This window comes from Chiloscyllium punctatum, chromosome 1 (genome assembly GCF_047496795.1).
Source record: "Chiloscyllium punctatum isolate Juve2018m chromosome 1, sChiPun1.3, whole genome shotgun sequence".
Classification (NCBI taxonomy): domain Eukaryota; kingdom Metazoa; phylum Chordata; class Chondrichthyes; order Orectolobiformes; family Hemiscylliidae; genus Chiloscyllium; species Chiloscyllium punctatum.
In genome coordinates, this window is record NC_092739.1 from 23,192,705 (window position 1) to 23,212,079 (window position 19,375).

The 19,375-nt window shown below is 39.5% G+C and overlaps 1 protein-coding gene across 2 annotated transcripts in view; it reads right to left on the reverse strand.

Moving 5' to 3' along the window:
- The window catches only part of afap1 (actin filament associated protein 1), a 269,598-nt gene that overhangs the window by 49,007 nt on the left and 201,216 nt on the right, over nt 1-19,375 (reverse strand). For both annotated transcript variants that reach the window (XM_072577343.1, XM_072577254.1), the window contains exons 9-10: nt 8,364-8,513; nt 7,569-7,780 (exon numbers count right to left, since the gene is read on the reverse strand). In XM_072577343.1, the coding sequence (XP_072433444.1) occupies nt 7,569-7,780; nt 8,364-8,513 (362 nt within the window). The remainder of the gene's footprint in view (nt 1-7,568; nt 7,781-8,363; nt 8,514-19,375) is intronic.

Below are 19,375 nucleotides of genomic sequence, written 5' to 3' on the forward strand. Positions count from 1 at the left end.
TTAATGGGTTTTTGAGGTTGCAAGATGAAAGGGATTGGGAATTTTTGATTTTCCGAGCGAATCCCTTGGAGACAGCAGTGTTGGGATTTTGAGTGATCCTGATGCACAACTCCAGTCTATGCTGCTCGATCGAGTGCCATCCCACCAGGATTTCTGGGCCTACATTCTTAATTCAAGATCAGGTATTTGAATCGTTTCGTTCCTTGTAAACTTTTAGTGCATATTTGTTATCTATAAAACTTCCTTTTTGCCCCACAGTTTTGGAATGTCTGCAAGCATTTACAAAAACGTCTAGGCTACAAAGAGTCTAGGAAGCAGCATGTCCATTATCCTACTACAATATCCTCACTTCCTTGAATGCCTGTGAAAGCATCACTGAGACCCATTTCTAAATTTTTGTTTTACTCTGCAACCATATGCCAAAGAAAGCACGGCACATGATATATTGTTTAATACACTTTAGTCTCCAACTACAATTCTGCACGCACAAGTTGTAAAGTAAATATTTCAGTTGTTGTGAATAAAGGAGAACTTATTCATTTTATGTTTGATCTCTGTGGTGCAGTTTGACATTTTGGAATTCATATGGGCCATTACAGAAGAAACCAAACAAATTATAGGCCATGTGTTATAACTTTTAGTTAAATTTGAATCAAAGATCTGTGGTCAAAGGATATTTGTGCGAGTTACTGATTCAGTATTTGTGTACACTAAATGTTACTGAGGCTCCTGGCACTGAATTCAAAAATCAGTGAGCTTCTAGAATGAGACTGTGAAATGCTTTGGGATATTGTAAGTTTGTGAAAGGTAGAATGTGATTGTAAGTTCTTTCCTTTTCCTTCATAACGAATTCATACTTCATTCACCACTGACATTTTCTTGCCTGTTTTCTCTAACTCCACTCTTTTTTATTCATAAACCTGGTCCTAACTTTCAGTAATGGAAAATTACATTATCTGTTGCTATTTAGAGTGTACATTCCTCACTGGTAGGTTTGTTAACTGATTGGGTGTATTCCAGGAGGATTTATTTTCTGGATAGCTAGCACTACGTCCTGGAGATATATGGCTAATTCTAAGAGATACCAGAGCAATCTAAACCCGACCAGTTGCTAAAAGGTGCAACAATAAACATGGCCCAATATTTATGAAGGCTATATATTTCCAGTCTTTATTTTTAATACAGCCCAAAATCAATTACTAAATACCCACATATATACCAGACATTAGATGTTAACTAACTTATCAACAGATACATTCATTAAGCCTTAAAATTACTAATGCTAATGTAAAGAATTGCTGGGTTGGCTTTATAATGGTTTGCTATCTGAGAACATCATCTGAGAACATACTTCTCAGCTTAAATGAAAAAGGTTTGTTCCAGAAATTAACCATAGTTCTGCTCAACAAGTTGAAGCAATCTACAGGCAGATTACAATAACCACAGATCTGTTGAGTAACAAGAAACTTTCTCCCTCGCTTTCCCTCTTTCTCAAAGCTTGCTGTACTTACTGAGTTTACCTATGCAAGCAACCTCCAACTATTCCACTACAAAAGCCATTGTAGCTACTGAATTCTGATTTCAAGTTTCATGCCATTCACTTTTAGAAAGAAAAGTCTTTAAGTAAGCCATATCTGCAGCAATAATAGATTCACCCAAATTCCATCTTTATAAGTATCTTCTATCTGTATCTATTTTTATTCTTTGCATCTTTATTTCATCTAATAACTGTGCAACATTTATATTTTGCAGCTTTCATTAATAGTTGTGTGGGACCGAAAAGACCTGGACAAATTCACAGTTCACAGTCCATGCGGTTATTAAAGTAAAGCATTAAAATAGGCTATTTGACCCAACCACTACGGTTTGCTGTTCACAACCTCAATGAGTTTTAGTCTTCCGTTCCCACTTCCTGTCATCCATCGAGCCAAACTAATCAATTTGGCATAGCGTTGATCTTACCATATTTTGGCAAAGTGTCATTTTTGTTGCATTCCTTCGAGGGTCTTTTTCCAGAAGATCGAGTAAGTTTCTCAAGCTATTGTCCCAAACCCAGGTCATTAACTGCCCACCACCCAACTATGGTGCCGCTGTTGTCCAACACTAGGCTGAGTTTCCCACTCACCCTAGCTGAAAGTACTCACCACTGCCAGGATATTGGGTCACTTGGTGCCATCTTTAAAAGGCCATTCAGCAGCCAATTAAACACTTCATTCTGCAACTGCCCTGTATGGTTCTGGGTCCTGGCGAATGGGGTCGTGCAGAGGAGGGATGTCCGCTTCCCACATGACCAGCGGAGAAGGTCAAGACACCAGACCATGCCAGTCTGCTCCAAGGTTGCCACTTGTGTCAATACAGTTTCTGCTGTATGGAGTAACACCTACCAGCGTAGGAAGGTCAATGAGTTTCTCTTCTAGGATAGGCGCCACCATCTTCTGTGTACAATCTCACATTCACTCTGTCATTATTACTGCAAACACCTCCCATCAAGGCTTGTGCTCTACTGCTCTTACTATTGCATGCAGCACTTCCTATTGTCCACTCAATCTCCCTATATCACTAACCCTGCATGTCCTCTACAATGCCTATTCACTCACTCGAGACACTTCACCACCTAACTCCTCACCTGCACTAGCAGTAAAAATGGTGCTACCCACTTTAATTTCACTCAATCCCTCTTTTCTCTCACTTCAACAACAAACAGCAATAGAGTCGAGAGAGCCAAGATGGAAAGTAGGATGCCTGACATTTGGTTTCTGATGTTTTAAAAAGGAGACCCTGATCACCCAGAGCAGCTGAGTGACTGTGCCTAGACCTGGATTAAAATGGAGGCTGCCCTTGACTTACTCTGTTGGGACCATCTAATTGAAGAGTGTCTCCTTTGACTTGACAGAGGATTACTCTCCTTAGACTTTGAGATATAGCCTTTTTTGGACGAGATCCAAAGTGTTTATCACTCACTGGTGGCACATGGTGCAGGTGTGAGATTGATATAGCATGGCACCTTACAGTAGGATGTCCAACCCTTGACTGATGGCTGCCGGCAACTATGGCATTCTATCTGCTCTCAAAGGCAAGTCAAGACAGAGGCATCGCATGCCTGCTAACTCTGGCTGTGGGAGCAAAGTTCAAAAAGGCCAGGTAAAGGCAGGGATGCTGTGAGCATCCAGGTAGGTGCTGGGAGAATGAGCAGTAAGAGCGAGCAAGTGGGCCTGAGATGCAGTCCTGAGCTGGGTGCCTGTCCCTGCATGCAAAGTGTCCTTGCAGCAGCATTCCAATGAAAGGTACTGGTGCATTCCAAACTGCAGCTTTAAAGTGCACTCAAAGTGGAAAAGCAGAGATGGTGTGGCAAGGATGGCATGTGTCAGATGTATATGCCGGTGTTTATTAATCTTGGGTGCATGTGGCATTACCTACAGAGTGTGCGCTGAGTTGCTGGTGCCAGGTATCCACTAAAAGGCACAGAAGCGCAAATGGCGAGCTCAGTCACCAGGTACCCGCTCAGACCTTCATGTCATAGGAGAGTGCATATTAATGAGGTAGAACTAAGTAATTAACGAGGGTGATGATGAGCAATAATTGTTTTGAAACCACTCACTGGCGAAATCTCATCTCACTGACCAGAGCATAGTTGGAAAATGTGACTTGCATTCTTGATATTGAGAAAGGCCTCACTAAACCTTTCACATGATTCTCTCAAATTTCCGGCCAGAACTCATCGTTCAGAGCCAGGAAATATTCCGTCCATAGTTTCTGCCTTAAGTACTTGCCTGGATAGTGAATTCCTGAGTTTCACAGCTCACTGTGGATGGAAACCTCTCTCACTGCCTGCTGTAAATCTTATATCTGTGGTTCCTTGGTCATGACTCTATCAAGTACTAGAAGACAGAAGTCGTATATTTTTCTGTCCCATCGTTTCATGATTTTGAACTCATTCATCATAATTCACATAAATTGCTGTGCGGTGAACAAAAGCTTCAATTCTTCATGTTAAATGGCGGTTTCTATATTTAGCACACAGGCAAATTAACTGAAAATCTTTTTCAAACTACGTTTGTTCTTACCCTAATGATCTTATTGAATGGGAATAAAATGGTTCCACTGTTTCATGTTGTTATTATTGAAACATTTGTTTTATTGTACTGACTGTGCTAGCATGCCATCATTTATGTGGGAAACATGGGGAAAACAAACTCACACAGTTATGACAGTTTCGAAGATTTGTAACTGTATTTTCTGATTGCTTTTTAGGGGTTACTGCTGATGCAATCTTTTCCAACAAGGCAAAATCATTTTAAATATAATAGCCCTTTAAGATTGTGCCTTTGTTTTCTGTTGGTAAGTAATAAAGAAAGTTGTTCAACCAGTCACAGCATTGCAAAGCCAGTATAAGGCCACCTCTGGGAGACAGTTTCATTCAGAAACCGATTTTAATCAGGAAGTGGAAGGCACAGTAAAATTTTGAAAATCCAGTTTAGTAGTCAGTGAACACAATGCTTGGCATTAAGCAGATAGTAACATAATGCAAAAAATGAAGATGTCTTTTAAAATGTTTCTAACACAAAACATCACTTAGTAAAACAATGAAATAAACCTTTATGAAATAAATTTTATTCATGAAAATAATCTGGAGAAGTAATATAACTAATAGTAGCATTATTTTGTTACAGTTAACTTTAAAGCACATATATCCTTACTATGATTTGATTGCAGTTAACTAAATTGCCTTCTTTATGTTACATTCTTGCAAGATCCGTGTGAACTATAACAGTCTTTCGGCTAAAATTACATACTTGGTAACCAGAAGCTACGACACAATTAAAATGGTTCTGCAGATAACGTGTATTTATTTTCATACTTGAAAGTCAAGATGTTCATTGGCACAAGCATTATATACACTGATAATATTCAAAACAGACAAGCAGCAGCTCAGAAGCTGTATTCCGTTAATTGTGGAACTTTCCTACTCCTTCAAAATGGCAAAATGAGAACTACTGAATCAAATTTATCTTTTGCTATTAACAGAAAGGCAAACAACTTTTTTAAATAAGGGACTTTGTTTTGAATCAGTTAGGATTCAATGAAACATTACTTGCTCTCCCTACACTCCTTCCTGGTCTCACCCTACCCTCCGGAGTGTGTCACAAGGATTAGATTAGATTAGATTAGATTCCAGACAGTGTGGAAACAGGCCCTTCGGCCCAACCAGTCCACACCGACCCTCCAAAGAAGTAACCCACCCACACCCATTTTCCTCTGACTATGGGCGACTTAGCTTGGCCAATTCACCTGACCTGTACATCTTTGGTTTGTGGAGGAAACCGGAGCACCCGGAGGAAACCCATGCAGACACGGGGAGAATGTGCAAACTCCACACAGACAGTCACCCAAGGCTGGGATTGAACCTGGGACCCTGATACTGTAAGGCAGTAGTGCTAACCACTGAGCCACCATGCTACCCTATTTGTTATTGTATTTGTTATTTAAATATCAATTTAAAATATTAAACCTGTCAAACATCCATTAAAGCAACTATCTCTTACCACTGGCTTAACTGCAATTTCATTAGACAGTATTTATTATGAGACATCCAAGAGGTTAATGCTTGGTTCTGTGAAATTTGCATTTTTTGTACTAAATATTGCGACTGATACTGAACTAACAATCTGTTTGCTTTCCTACTAGATTTCCTCATTTAAAAATTGCTTCAATCCTTTAATGCCCTTCCTGTTCTTAGTCCCTGAACTCCTATCTTCCCTATTTCCCTTCATGTCCTCTCGGAGCACACTTTGTCCATGAAGTCTACTTCCAGCTTCCTCAAGCCTAATCCCACTAAACTGCTGATCACTCAATTTCCCTTTTTTGGCCCTCTGACAGTCAATATTGTAAATGCTTCCTTCTCTTCGGGTGTTGTCCTTCTTTTAATATTTTCTATTATCTCCCATCTCCTCAATAAAGTTCTTTTAAAAGTCATAATGACATTCTCTGAGTGTGACAATGTTAAAATTTACCACTCTCCACTGGGCCTCTGCTTCTGATATGGTTGACCACACCATCTTTCCTATTGTTTGGTGGGTGTGACTTCTCTCTGGGTGCTGTTGCATGTTTTTCTATCCAGTGACTGGCTTCTCTTTTGCTCCTGCACAGTTGCTTCTCGTATCCCCCAATGTTGCCTCTGGGTGACATCAACCAAAGACACAGTTTTGCGTTTTCGCATGTACATAGGAGGCATCCAGTCCTACCTCACCACCACTTCTCTTGAGTTGCCCACCTTTACAAAGTTATCAGATTGCTTACATGACATCCAGTACTGGATGAGCAGAAATGTCCTCCAATTTAATACTGAAGACTGAAGCCATTGTTTTTCATCCTCGCTCCAAATTCCATTCCTTAGATAATAACTCTGTTCCTCTCCTTGGCAACTGTCTTAAATTAGGCCAGTCTGTTTACAATTTTGCTATCAATATTTGATCTGGAAGTAAGTTTCAGACTTCATTTTTGTGTTCATCACTAAGACCACCTATTTCCAACTCCAGAACATTGCTCACCCTCATCCCAGTTTCAGCCCAACTGCTGCTAAAACTCTCATCCACATCTTTCTTACCTCTGGACTCAACTATTCCAATGCACTGCTATTTGTCTCCTGTTTGTTATCTTCCATAAATGTGAAAACATCTAAAACTTTAAAAAATCACACAACACCAGGTTATAGTCCAACAGGTTTAATTGGAAGCACTAGCTTTCAGAGCACCGCACAACCACATGACGAAGGAGCAGCGCTCCGAAAGCTAGTGCTTCCAATTAAACTGTTGGACTATAACCTAGCGTTGTGTGATTTTTAACTTTGTACACCCCAGTCCAACACCGACGTCTCCAAATCACATTTAAGACTTTGTTGCCTATGTCTTAATTGACAACAGGTCTCAAACTCCTGTGTCTTAGCTGTACTCTTCCAATTCTGCCTTCTGTGCATTTCTGATTATAACTGCTTCACCTTGGCTAGCTGTGCCTTCAGTTGTCTAGGCCCCAAGTTCTCAAATTCCCTCCGTCCGCCTCTCTACCTCACTTTCTACTTCAAGAGACACTTTAAAATGTAAGTCCTTGATCTAATTCTGATATTTCATGATGTGGAGGTGCCAGTGTTGGACTGGGGTGGAGAAAGTGAAAAATCTCAACACCAGGTTATAGTCCAACAGGTTGAATTGGAAGCACAAGCTTTCAGAACACTGTTTCTTCAGCTACCTGAAGAAGGAGCAGTGGTCTAAAAGCTAGTGCTTCCAATTAATCCTGGTGGACTATAATCTGGTGTTGTGTGATTTTTAATTCTGATACTTCTTGAGTAACTCACCACATTTTGTCTATATAAGGCTGCTACGAATTTACACCTAAGGACATTATGTTAAAATGCATAAATACTACCTTTTAACATAAATGTTGTTATTATGATCATAAAATCGAGGACAGAAGAACTTTTCACAATGTGCTTGATTGTTATTGAAATAATAATAATGAACACCGAGAAAAACAATACCAATGTTTTCAGTTCAATAAATGTAGCAATACTGCACCTCTAAAACTGCAACTTCTTGTCCATTCTTAAGCAAACGGAATGCCAGTGGATGTTTGGAATCCAGGCCTGGAATGAGTTCACATCCACGTAGTGGAATAGAAGCCATTTGAAGTTTCAGGTCAGTTCTATCTTTGTGGAGGATTAGTTTGTTTTCTCTCACTCTGCACCAGCGTTCCCTCCATCGATTGTTAGATAACACATTCAGATAGCCTGGAAAAATGAGGGCAGGAGATAGATTGCTCATCCTCTATGCACATAACACAACTTTTAACTCAGACACAACCATTCCAGTCCACTCATTTTCAAAGCTCTTATAACACCACAAATGAAAATAAGCCCTATCAGCAAGCTTTCCTAAGTGTGAGTTTTTTCTGTAACACTGCATATATTGTTCATCAATAGCATGCATTTTAAAATTAAATAATTGGTACGTGACCAAATCTATTTGGAGCACTTGGTCATTGTTAATCTGCAGTATATTATGAATGACAGCACACTTACAATGGGAGGTACAATGGAAAATAAAACAGTTCAACCTTCCTCTGCCAAAGTGAGCAATTTATATTAATGATTTCCATGAACATACAGGGTTTGTATTTCTCTCGGGATTCTCCTGATCAGTTGCCTAAACTTTGCTGAATTATCAGGACAGCCCAATGATGTTGAAAACAGTCCATAAATTCATTTTGTTAAAATGAATGGAAATATTTAAACATAAAAATATGTTAGGTCCAGTTTTTGAAGCCCTAAAGCCAACAAACCTGCTTTCTGCAAAGGACAGTACAAAACATACCACAGGTAGGAATGTCTTCCTCAGCAGAGGAGGTCTGTTCATCCGTGGACGGCTTCTTTTTACCCAGACCAATGATCCTGGTAATTTTCTTTCCAGTGACCTTGCTCACAGCCCCTTTTGGCTCAGTCTTTGCATTTTTCTTTCCTTTTCCTGTTTGATAAAGCAAATTCAGATTGCAGCAGGAGGATATTATTATCAAGATAGTACATGTGGTTCACATTGCAAGCTATGGGCTGTGCCAAACTATTCAATATTCTTGTCACCACAATTTATGATAGAGTTGGCATCCTTCAATTTGGACAGCTGTACATTCTACTCCCCCTCACTTGAAACAGGCTCATCACAATCTACATTTTGTAATCAATCCATTCATTCATAACTTGGCCAATAAAATGAATAAATATCAATTCAGCTGCTACGATCAAAAGGAGATGTACAAGAGGTGACTGTTTATCTCTATCGCCCAAACTTATCCATAATGATTGTTTCAAACATGCTTGGAGCAAATTTTTCTGCTCATCCAGATGTTTTAATTATTAATGTTGATCAGCTATTGAATTATCATATATTCTATTAAAATTATTATATTTTTGGCACAATATTGTTAAAAATCTTTGATAAGTATTGCATGCAGATGTTAAGGATTTGCTGCTATTTCTCATCATGAAAACTGTTACATACTATTATAACGAACTTTAGAAACAGTATATCAATTAAAGCTTGTATTGAATGGTCAGTATAAAAATTTTCAATCTCTTGTCTATCCCAAACTCTTGAGGTAGGTGAAAATTGTAATTAAAATTTGTTATAATTTTATAATTTTAGTTATAATTAAAATCAGTTATAATACCAAATGATTTAGTGTCTTTATGGACTCTCATCTTACCATCTACATTAAAAAAAAGACATTTCCAAAGAGCTGACCTTACACTCTGACTGATAACCTGGAGCACAAGCTGTTCAGAATGTGGACACAGTTGAATAATCATTTAAAGATTCGTATTGAAGAATTTCTGCCTTAATCAACATGAGCAGACAGTATAGTCATTTATTTCATTCCTATTTGTAGCATTACAAATTGATTGCCTCATTTCTTACGTTACAAAGATGATTACACATCAAACACATTTTTATTAACTGTAAAGTGTTGATATTGTGAAAGGTGCTATGTAAATGCAAGTTTTATTTTATTAAACTGCTGCTGGTTCCCTGTAAGGTGGTTGAGTTGCCATCTGCATACTGAACATAAAGCTACTACAGTTCAGATAAAAGAAATGTCTTTTGAACAGCTGCTTTTAGTGAATCCAAGCAGTTTTACATTACACTCAAAGCTAGATACATGTACAAAATTGAGAATGCAATAGCACCACTGTAACACACAAAATTACTTTAAAAGTCCATCTCACCTTTTTTCCTTTCGGCTATTCTATCCTGCAGTGTTTGTAGGTTTCAATACTGACAGTGTGAGTTTTGCTTCGGTTGTATGCATGTTGTTAGGAAATTAGATCTCGAATCCTGGATTCTTGTATAGCTTCGTACAACATTAGTAACTTGACTCAACTGACTTAACTCAAAAGAGGAAAGCCTGGTGTATTGGATCTGATTAATGCATACTGCCAAGGCTACCTTCAGTGTTGTCTATCAGACTGATCAATAGACTTACATGTGGCATGAGCAACAAATTAACTTTTGTACATTTAGGTGCTGTACACTGCTTTCTGTAAGAGTTGATTTGTTTTATTTTAGAAACTGTTTGGAATTCAGTAGAAAGTCTTTGGGAATTTAAAGCCCCCATCAATGCAGAGAGCAGCAGAAGTGGGAAAGGAATTTGAAAGTTTCCTACTTAAGCCGCCCACCTCAATGGTGAAAATCTCGATCTTCAGAGTCTGAAAAGGTTTTGGTACTCTAGCACCTGTGAGCGGTAGTCAGCTCAAGATTGAAACACATCATATTTCAAATGAGGAACCCAAACCCACAGTGTAAGAGTGGATGTCCCTTTTGATATAGAAATAAACACAGGTTACAAGAACGACTCAATGTCTGTTTAGGAAATATTTAAAAATTTATTCTGAAAAACCTTAAAGCAATTTTATTTTGGCAAAAAGGTAACTGATCTAAACGTAAAACAACAGCGATGCAGATGCAAAAGAGCATTAAGTGCCTGCTGAATTAATTGAAGTAAAGTCAAGATTGTCATTGCCTTACCAGACCATAGGCCTGCTCTCAGTCAGAGAAAGAGAGAGAGAGAGAGAGAGAGAGAGAGGGTTGGTTTAACGTGAGGGTCACCACATCTCAAGCAAGGGGAGAGGTTGAGAATGAGAGACTTTCATTGTAATTTCAGCAGGTGCTAAGTTAATACATACCACAGGATACATAAATTTAGAACTTTTACTCTTCAAATAGTTCTAATCTCCTAAAATAATGCAAATTTCTCTCAGGTGCACCAATTTTTCAACAAAAAAATATAATCATGTAGCGTATTTATTCACAATCAATTAATAAACATATATAAATGGTATAAGTGGAATACTTCACATCAAATGTTGCTTATATTAAGCATGTTGGTTTAAACGGAACTAAATAAAGCCGGTTTTATTTTTCATTGTTCAATTCGACTCAAATTAAATCTGCTAATAAAATTCAGTTTAGAGATATAAAAATCCAGAGAAGATTATTTTGTTACAAGGAATTAAAAAGTGCATTCAATTGAAGTGCATGTAATAAACTGATGCATTAAGGATCTAAATATATCTTTAGGATATTCAAAAGTGCCTGAAGCAATGAATTGCTATTGATAAACTTCATGCACTCAAAATCTTTGCACCGGTTTTTTAAAACCTTATTCATACTTTCTGATCCGATTGCATTTTCAGCAACTTTATTCTGATTTCCAATGGCTGCATTCTTAAATGGCAAGCGATTGTGAAATGCAAGCACTGTTAGTATGTCAGTGAATGTGATGGCATGCTGCAAGCAACAGAGTTGATGGTTTTTGAAAGGCAGCAGTGATTGAGCAAATAATGATTGCAAAACTGACAAAATTTCCTCGTCACTTTCAAATATTTTATGCCTAACTGAAACTGTAGATGAGATAGTGATTTAAAATCTGAACGAAAGCATGATACCTTTGATAATGCTATAATCCTTCATCACTTCAGTTACAGTATATGTCAACACACATTGAGAGTTCAGGAGCATGTTGAAACCAGCTTTCAGGTTGAGACTTTAACCAACTGATCCAGAATTGGGCTACACTCTTACTGTCATTTAGCTAAAAAAAACTACTTAACCAATAGGAATGTCAAATGTTTAGGACCGCAGTTATCAATTCAAAAATGTTTTCGCAAAAATGTCTCAGCGTCTAATTTGAAAGACTCATTATTCCAACTAAGCCATTCAAGCACTGATCAGTGCCTTAACAAAAAAAAACACTTCTGGGAGGAAAGCAATATTTTAGTCGTGGAGTTTGTGAAAGGGAATAGTTTCTCCCATTTGACAATCCAAAACTCCAAAATGGAGTAAAAGCAGAAAATGTATGAGAAACAAAATAGGTCTGGCAGCGCAGAAAGAAAGAGAGTGCAATTATTCCCTCCCTTAAGGAGTGGTGAGGAGGGCAAATAATTGTGCAAGTTGGCCCAAAAGAGGTACTTTACCACCACCTCAGCAACAAGATGCTGGGTGAGAAGCTCCATAGACATCCTTATCAACTCACCATCCACAGATTCCTTACAGTATGGAAACAGGCCATTTGGCCCAACAAGTCCACATTGACCCTCCGAATAGTAACCCATCCTGACCCATTCCCCTACCTAATGCACCAAACACTATTGGCAATTTAGCATGACAAATTCATCTAACCTCTTAAATAATCAACTCACGGTCATGTAAAGATCTCAAATTTGCAAAATTGTATTCTGAGCTACAATTAAAAGGAACCAGAGTTTTAGACAGAGTTGCAAAAACTAACCCTGATTCTGACCCTTACTCTTTCAAATTTTGGTTATCTAGTGGAAAGTTTGCTTAATTGATCTGTAATAAAGAGTTGAAAAGGCATTAACTTGTACAACTGCATTGTTCACCTATACTCCTTCTCACCACTCTCCAGTAATTAACAAATTTCAACTATATTGTTTTGGGACACTGCCAAGTCTCACATCAGCATTGGGCCAAACAGATGAAAACCAGTGATAAAGCTGTTGCAAGTGTTACCTGAAGAGTCATCAAGATGGCAAAGGAATTAGCTGGTTGTTGCCCTGAGCACTATGATATATAAATGTCTAACTACTATTTTTGAGGGGCACAGTTTGTAAAAAGTTTCACATCCCTTACTCCGAAAGAGAGTCAGAAGCTGTTCTCATCTATAGGAACACAGATTAACCTATATATAAAAAAAGGAAATTCTGCATTGACTGATTGCAAACTACACATGCACTTACAGTTCACATTTAGTCATGAAATTACAAACATTATTTGTAATGCCAAGATAAACAACCTCTCCCACAAACACCAAAGAAATTCAATTTGGCCTGAAAACACATTCTGCACAATGTAGGGGGTGGGTGGGAGGTGGGGTAGGTTTGAGGTCAGGAAACTTGGGAGAACTCGCTTCTCAAATGTCCTGCATCTTTTAAACTGCAGGGCTCCTTCAATTTCTTTTCCTGTCAATCTTCTGCTTAGAGCCAGGCTGAGAGACAAGCAGGAGGCAAGCTGAAGAGGAAGGCTGCTTCATAAGGCCAGACCCAAAATTGGTTGGGAGAGAATGGAGAGGGAGGCATTAAGAATAACATAGTTTAAAGGTAGCGTGTTAGATTTGGAAGAAGCACATTTCTTTCTCCTGCTTCTTGTGTGGTTTTGCAGTTTGGCAGAAAGAATAGAGGAGCTGAATTTTATTTAAATGGAGAAACACTGCAGAAAGTTACAGAAGTGGGATCTGAGACTCCTCATCCATGAATCACAAAAGAAACTAAGATTCAAGCTCGCCAGTGAATATGGAAGGCAAGTTGAATATTGGCTTTTATTTCAAAAGGAATGGAATATAAAAGTAGAGAGCCTTTGCTGAAACTGTCTAAGGTACTAGTCAGACCACAGCTGAACACTGAACAGTTTTGAGCCCCTTATCGATGGAAAGATATGCTGGCATTGGAAGAATTCCAGAGAAGGTTCACTTAGCTAATACCATATATGGAGGGACTGTTTGCTGAGGTAGAGATTGAGTATCTGGGCCTGTATTTGATGCAATATAGAAGGATGAGAAGTGACCTAATTGAAATATAAACATTCTTAGGGGATTTGACAAGGTTGATATGGAAAGGGTTAGTTCCCCTTCTGGCAGAGTCTGGGGCCTGAGGGCACAATCTCAAAATAACTGTACCTTGTCTACAAAGGATAAAGGACTCTCGTGGCATAGATTCTATCTCTGGGCCAGGAGACCCAGGTTCAAGTCACACCTGCTCTAAAGGCATGTAATAACATATCTGAATATGTTGAGTAGAACTATCTTCAAACAGAAACGTATGGGGCTCCTGAAGTGCAGTGGCAGTGTCCTCACCTCTGGACCAAAAGACTTGGGTCTGTCTGCTCCAGAGGTGTGTGACAGCATCTCTGAATGGGCTGAATAGTGATCACAACTCCCTGACTTTTAATATAGTCATGGAGCGGGATAGAAGCAGACGGTATGGGAAAGTATTTAATTGTGGGAGGGGGAATTATAATGCTATTAGGCAGGAACTGTTGATCATAAATTGGGAACAGATATCCTCAGAGAAATTCATGACAGAAATATGAAGATTGTTTTGGGAGCACTTACTGAGAGTGCTGGACAGGCCTGTCGCACTGAGGCAAGGAAGGGATGGTAGGGTGAAGGAACCTTGGATGACAAGAGATGTGGAAGGAAGAAGGAAGCTTAGTTAAGGTTGAGGAAGCAAGGCTGTAGAGGGTTAGGAAGGAACTGAAGAATGGTCTTCGGAGAGCTAGAAGGGGGCATGAAAAAGCCTTGCCAGGTAGGATTAAGGAAAACCCTAAGGCGTTCCACACTAATGTGAGGAAGAAGAGGTTAACCAGAGTAAAGGTAGGGTTGATCAGGGATAGTGAAGGGAACTTGTGCCTGGAGTCAAAAGCTGTAGGGGAGATCCTTAATGAATACTTTGCTTCAGTATTCACCAGTGAGAGGGACCATGATATTTGTAAGGAAAGCATGAAACAAGCTTATATGCTTCAGCAGGTTGATGTTACAAAGTTGGATATGCTGGAAAATTTGAAAAGGATAGATAAGTTTCCTGGGCTAGGCGGGCTACATCCAACCTTATTATGGGAAGCAAGAGAAGAGATTGCTCACCTTTGGTGATGATATTTGTGTCTTATTGTCCACTGGAATAGTACCAAATCATTGGAGGGCAAATGTAATTCTCTTGTTCAAGAAAGAGAATAGGGATAACCCTGGGAATTACAGACCAGTCAGTCTTACATCGGTGGTGGGGAAATTATTGGAGAGGATTCTGAGAGACTGGATTTATGATAATTTGGAAAACAATAGTATGATTACATATGGTCAGCATGGCTTTGAGAGGGGCAGGTTATGCCTCACAAACCATATTGAATTCTTTGAGGATGTGACAAAACACAATGACGAAGGTAGAGCAGTGGAAGTAGTGTACATGGATTTTAGCAAGGTGTTTGATAATGTTAGCCATGGTAAGCTCATTCAGAAAGTAAGGAGGCATGAGGTATGGGGAAATTTGGCTGTCTGGATACAGAATTGGCTGGCCCAAAGAAGACAGTGAGTGGTACTAGATGGAAAGTATTCAGCCTGGAGCTCAGTGACCAATGGTGTTCCGCAGGGATCTGCTCTGTGACCTCTGCTCCTTTGTGGTTTTCATAAATGACCTAGATGAGGAAGTGGTTGGTTGGTTAGTAAGCTTGCTGATGACAAGAAGGTTGGGGGAGTTGTAGGTTGCAATGGACATTGACAGGATGCAGAACTGGACTGAGAAGTGATAGAAGGAGCTCACCCTGGAAAAGTGTGAAGTTATTCATTTTGGAAGGTTGAATTTGAATGCTGAATACAGGGTGAAAGGCAGGATTCTTAGCAGTGAGGGATCATGGGCTCCACCTCCTTAGATCCCTCAAAGTTGTCATCCTAGTTGATAGGGTTTTTAAGAAGGCGTATGGTGTGTTGGCTTTCATTAGCAGGGGGATTCAGTTTAAGAGCCATATGATTATGCTGCAGCTCTATAAAACCCTGGTTAGACCATACTTGGAATGTTGTGTTCATTTCTGTTGCATCATTATAGAAAGGATGTGGAAGCTTTAGAAAGGATGCAGAGAAGATTTACCAGGATGTTGCCTGGACTGGAGGCCATGTCTTATGAAGAAAGGTTGAGGGAGCTAGGGCTTTTCTCATTAGAGCGAAGGAGGATGAGAGGTTACTTGATAGAGGTGTACAAGATGATGAGAGGCACAGATAGAATGGATAGCCAGAGACTTCTTCCAAGAGTGGAAATGACTATCACGAGGGAGCATAATTTTAAGGTGATTGGAGGAAGGTTTAGGGGTGATGTCATAGAGTAGAGGTAGCATGGAATGCACTGCCAGCAGTGGTAGTAAAGTCAGATACATTAGAGACATTTAAGCAACTCTTGGTTAGGCACATGTATGATAGTAAACTGAAAGGTATGTAGGTTAGCTTGTTCTTAGAATACGATAAAACGTTGACAAACATTGAGAGCCAAAGGGCCTATACTGTGCTGTACTATTCTAGATATCTTAAAAATATCTTATTGGTTCTTGTGATGAAATGGTAATGTTCCTACCTCTGAACCAGGACACCTAGGTTCAAGTCCTACCTGCTACAGAAGTCTGTGATAACATCTTTGATAGCTAGAGTAGTTCTACAGGGTGGATTTATCACATCACCAGTTGTTGACACTTTGAATCCTCACCATAATGAAGGCACATAACCGAGCAGATATATCAATAGAAAAGCATCTATTTTAGAGGCTGTTGTGATGCAATGCTCGTGTCCCTGCCTTTGGCCAGGACGCATGGATTCAAGTCCCACCTGTTCCAGAGGTGCATCATAACATGTTTGACTAGGTTAATTAGAAAATATCAAATACAAAGGAAAGCAGGCTCTTATGGTACATTAGTCATGGCCTTATTTCTGGGCTGGAAAGTGTTCCATCTGCCCTAGAGATGTTTCATAAACTGTTTGAACTGATTCATTAAAATAGCTATGCCAAACAGATTCATAGAGTCACACAGCACAGAAATATACCCTATGATCCGACCAAACATAATTGCCAAACTAAACTAGTTGTATCTGCCTGCTCTTGGTAAAAATATGGAATTCTTAGTTTCCTTGTTTTGACTGTTTTGTAAAAATGACATACAAAAGAGTTTTAGGGAATCCTGTGCTGCAGTCATAGTGTCCCTACCTCTCGGCCAGAAGGTAGGGTTTAAGACCCTACCCAGAATGTGATGGCCACAGAATCATGTTTGAATAGGTCAATTTTAAAATTCTTTTACATATATAAGAGCTGACCAAAATGTGGTTGTTGATTAAGAGTGGTATGAAATATAATTCTCTCACTCCATAAGTAAAAGCTTAGGTGCACAAAGACTAGGTCCTAGTGTTCTTCCTTCACAGCCTGGCTCTTTGAGTTTTGATGATAAGGCAGAAATTTCCTGAATTGGTGATGGGCTTAGTGACTGGAGGATTGCAAAAATAGGAGTTTGAAACAGGTCCCCAGTGCAATCTGAGCTGGAGATGTTTCCCTGTTAGAGGCAAGAATTAGGATCAGCAACCTACTGCAAGGTGATGGCCAATAAATTTAAATAATTAAGGCCATAACTGGGGCATTAAACTGGTCTCAAAGCATTTGGTGACAGCTCCTTCCATCTACCAAAAACACATCCTCTACCGCATGACCTCTCTGTGTCTCCATCATCATTCACGATATTCAATCAACTTCCATATTCCATACCATCAAAAATGAAATATAAACAACTGCTTCTGCTGGTATTTTAATACTCTGCTCGATTACAATTTCTAACTGCAAGCTTAGGATCAAAGCACTTTTCAATAGTTGTTTTTAAAATAAAATGGAGCAGGATAAGCAAACATTTTTATAATTTTTTTTCTTAAATGTTATGGTGGAATTAAAGACAGATAAATTCATAAAATTGCTGTCAGTCAACAAGCCACATTTCTCTACTTTTTATCTGAACAGCTTGTGCAGCATCAGTCTAATTGTATGATGTGGTCCTGATGTCCGGTGAATTCAACAAGTAAGCAGGCCATAAACTCAGATCATTTGTATTGTCTCTCTTTGCAGCTCAACACAACCAGGATCTCTTAAATTAGCATGTGTTGATGTTTCAACGTCATGCTCTACTACAGAGGCAAAAGGCCAGTTCAGAGGAGCTTGACACTGCTGGCAGGAGAATCCCCATGTTAGAAGACCTTTACCTCCTGGGGGATTCCAACTGAAGAGTAGGCACAGCTCATGAGACATGGCCTTCTTGCCTTGGACATCATGATCTAAGAAAGATAAATGAAAATGGGCAGAGACTACTTAAGCTTGGTTGCCATTATATTGTCTAACATAATGATTATCTTATTTCAGGACAATGACACAAGTTATCCTGGAGACATCCAAGACAAGTGCAATGGCACTGATTGGAACTAATCACCATGAGAATTCTCAATACATGCAGTTACTAAAATGCTGACTGTGATACAGATCACTCACTTGCATATCAGGGTTAGGGTACAACTCTTGAAGTTTCTTCATCCAAAGTAGAAATGCTATGTCTATATCATCATTAACCAAACACATTCTTGCAGCTCATAGGAAGCAAAAACAGAAAAATGCTGACTGGTTAGAGGCTGACATCACTGTGATGGAATTAGTCATTGAAGCCAAGTAATCGGCTCACATTAGAAAGGTCTAAGCAAAAAGATTTTGACTGCATGAAGAACTGCTAAAAGTCAGTGCTGCAGACAGGTAGGCAATTTGCCAGCGACTACTGCTCGCAACCTTGCCAGAATATCCAGATGTCCTTTGATAACAATGCTAGGGGGACATATGAAGGTATCAACAGGTCCATCCACAAGGAGAACAGCTCCAGTGAAAACAGGCAGGTCAGGTCATCTCAAACAGCTTAAAACAGTATGATAGAGATGGGTGGAACTCTATCCTGAGCTATACTGTAGGGCAGACACTGCAACTGAGGAAACTCTAGACACCATAGAAAATCTGACCATCATGGCACAGCTGTGTATGGAATCCATAGTGGAGGAGGTTACTAAAGCCATGAGCAAAGGTCCAGCTGCTGATGTTATATTGCCTGAAGTTATCAATCACAGGAGACTGGCACTCCTGCAACATCTGCACAAATGTCCGTCTCTGAGAGGGTTCAGGCACTGCCCCAGGATACATGAGATGCAAAGAATCTGACCCTATAAAAAGAATAAAAGGTAACCTCGGTGGTTGCAGCAAATATCACAAGATCTTGCTACTGAGCATCATGAAAGAATATTCACTAGTGCTCAGCCACGTCTGTCTCAGATCCAAGACAAAGGTATACCAAGTCCTCACTGGAGGATAGCTCTATGCAGATAATACCACATTAGCATTTCATACCATGGAATACCTTCTCTCACCTGTAAAAACTTAGTTTGACTGCCAAAATGAGGAAGAAAAATGTCAAGGTCCAGGATGTTGTAATACTGCCAATAGCAGCACTGAAAATATGGCAGTGGAGGTTGTTGGCAGTTTCACATACCTATATTCCACAATCAGCACGGTGGCTCAGTGATGAGCACTGCTGCATCACAGTGCCAGGGACCTGGGTTAGACTCTAGCCTTGGTTGACTGTTCTGTGTGGCATTTGCATGTTTCCTTCCTGCTTGCATGGGTTTCTACAGGATGCTCAAGTTTCCTCCCACTGTCCAAAGATGTGGAGGTTAGGTGGATTGGCCATGCTAAGTTGTCTGTAGTGAGTAGAGATAT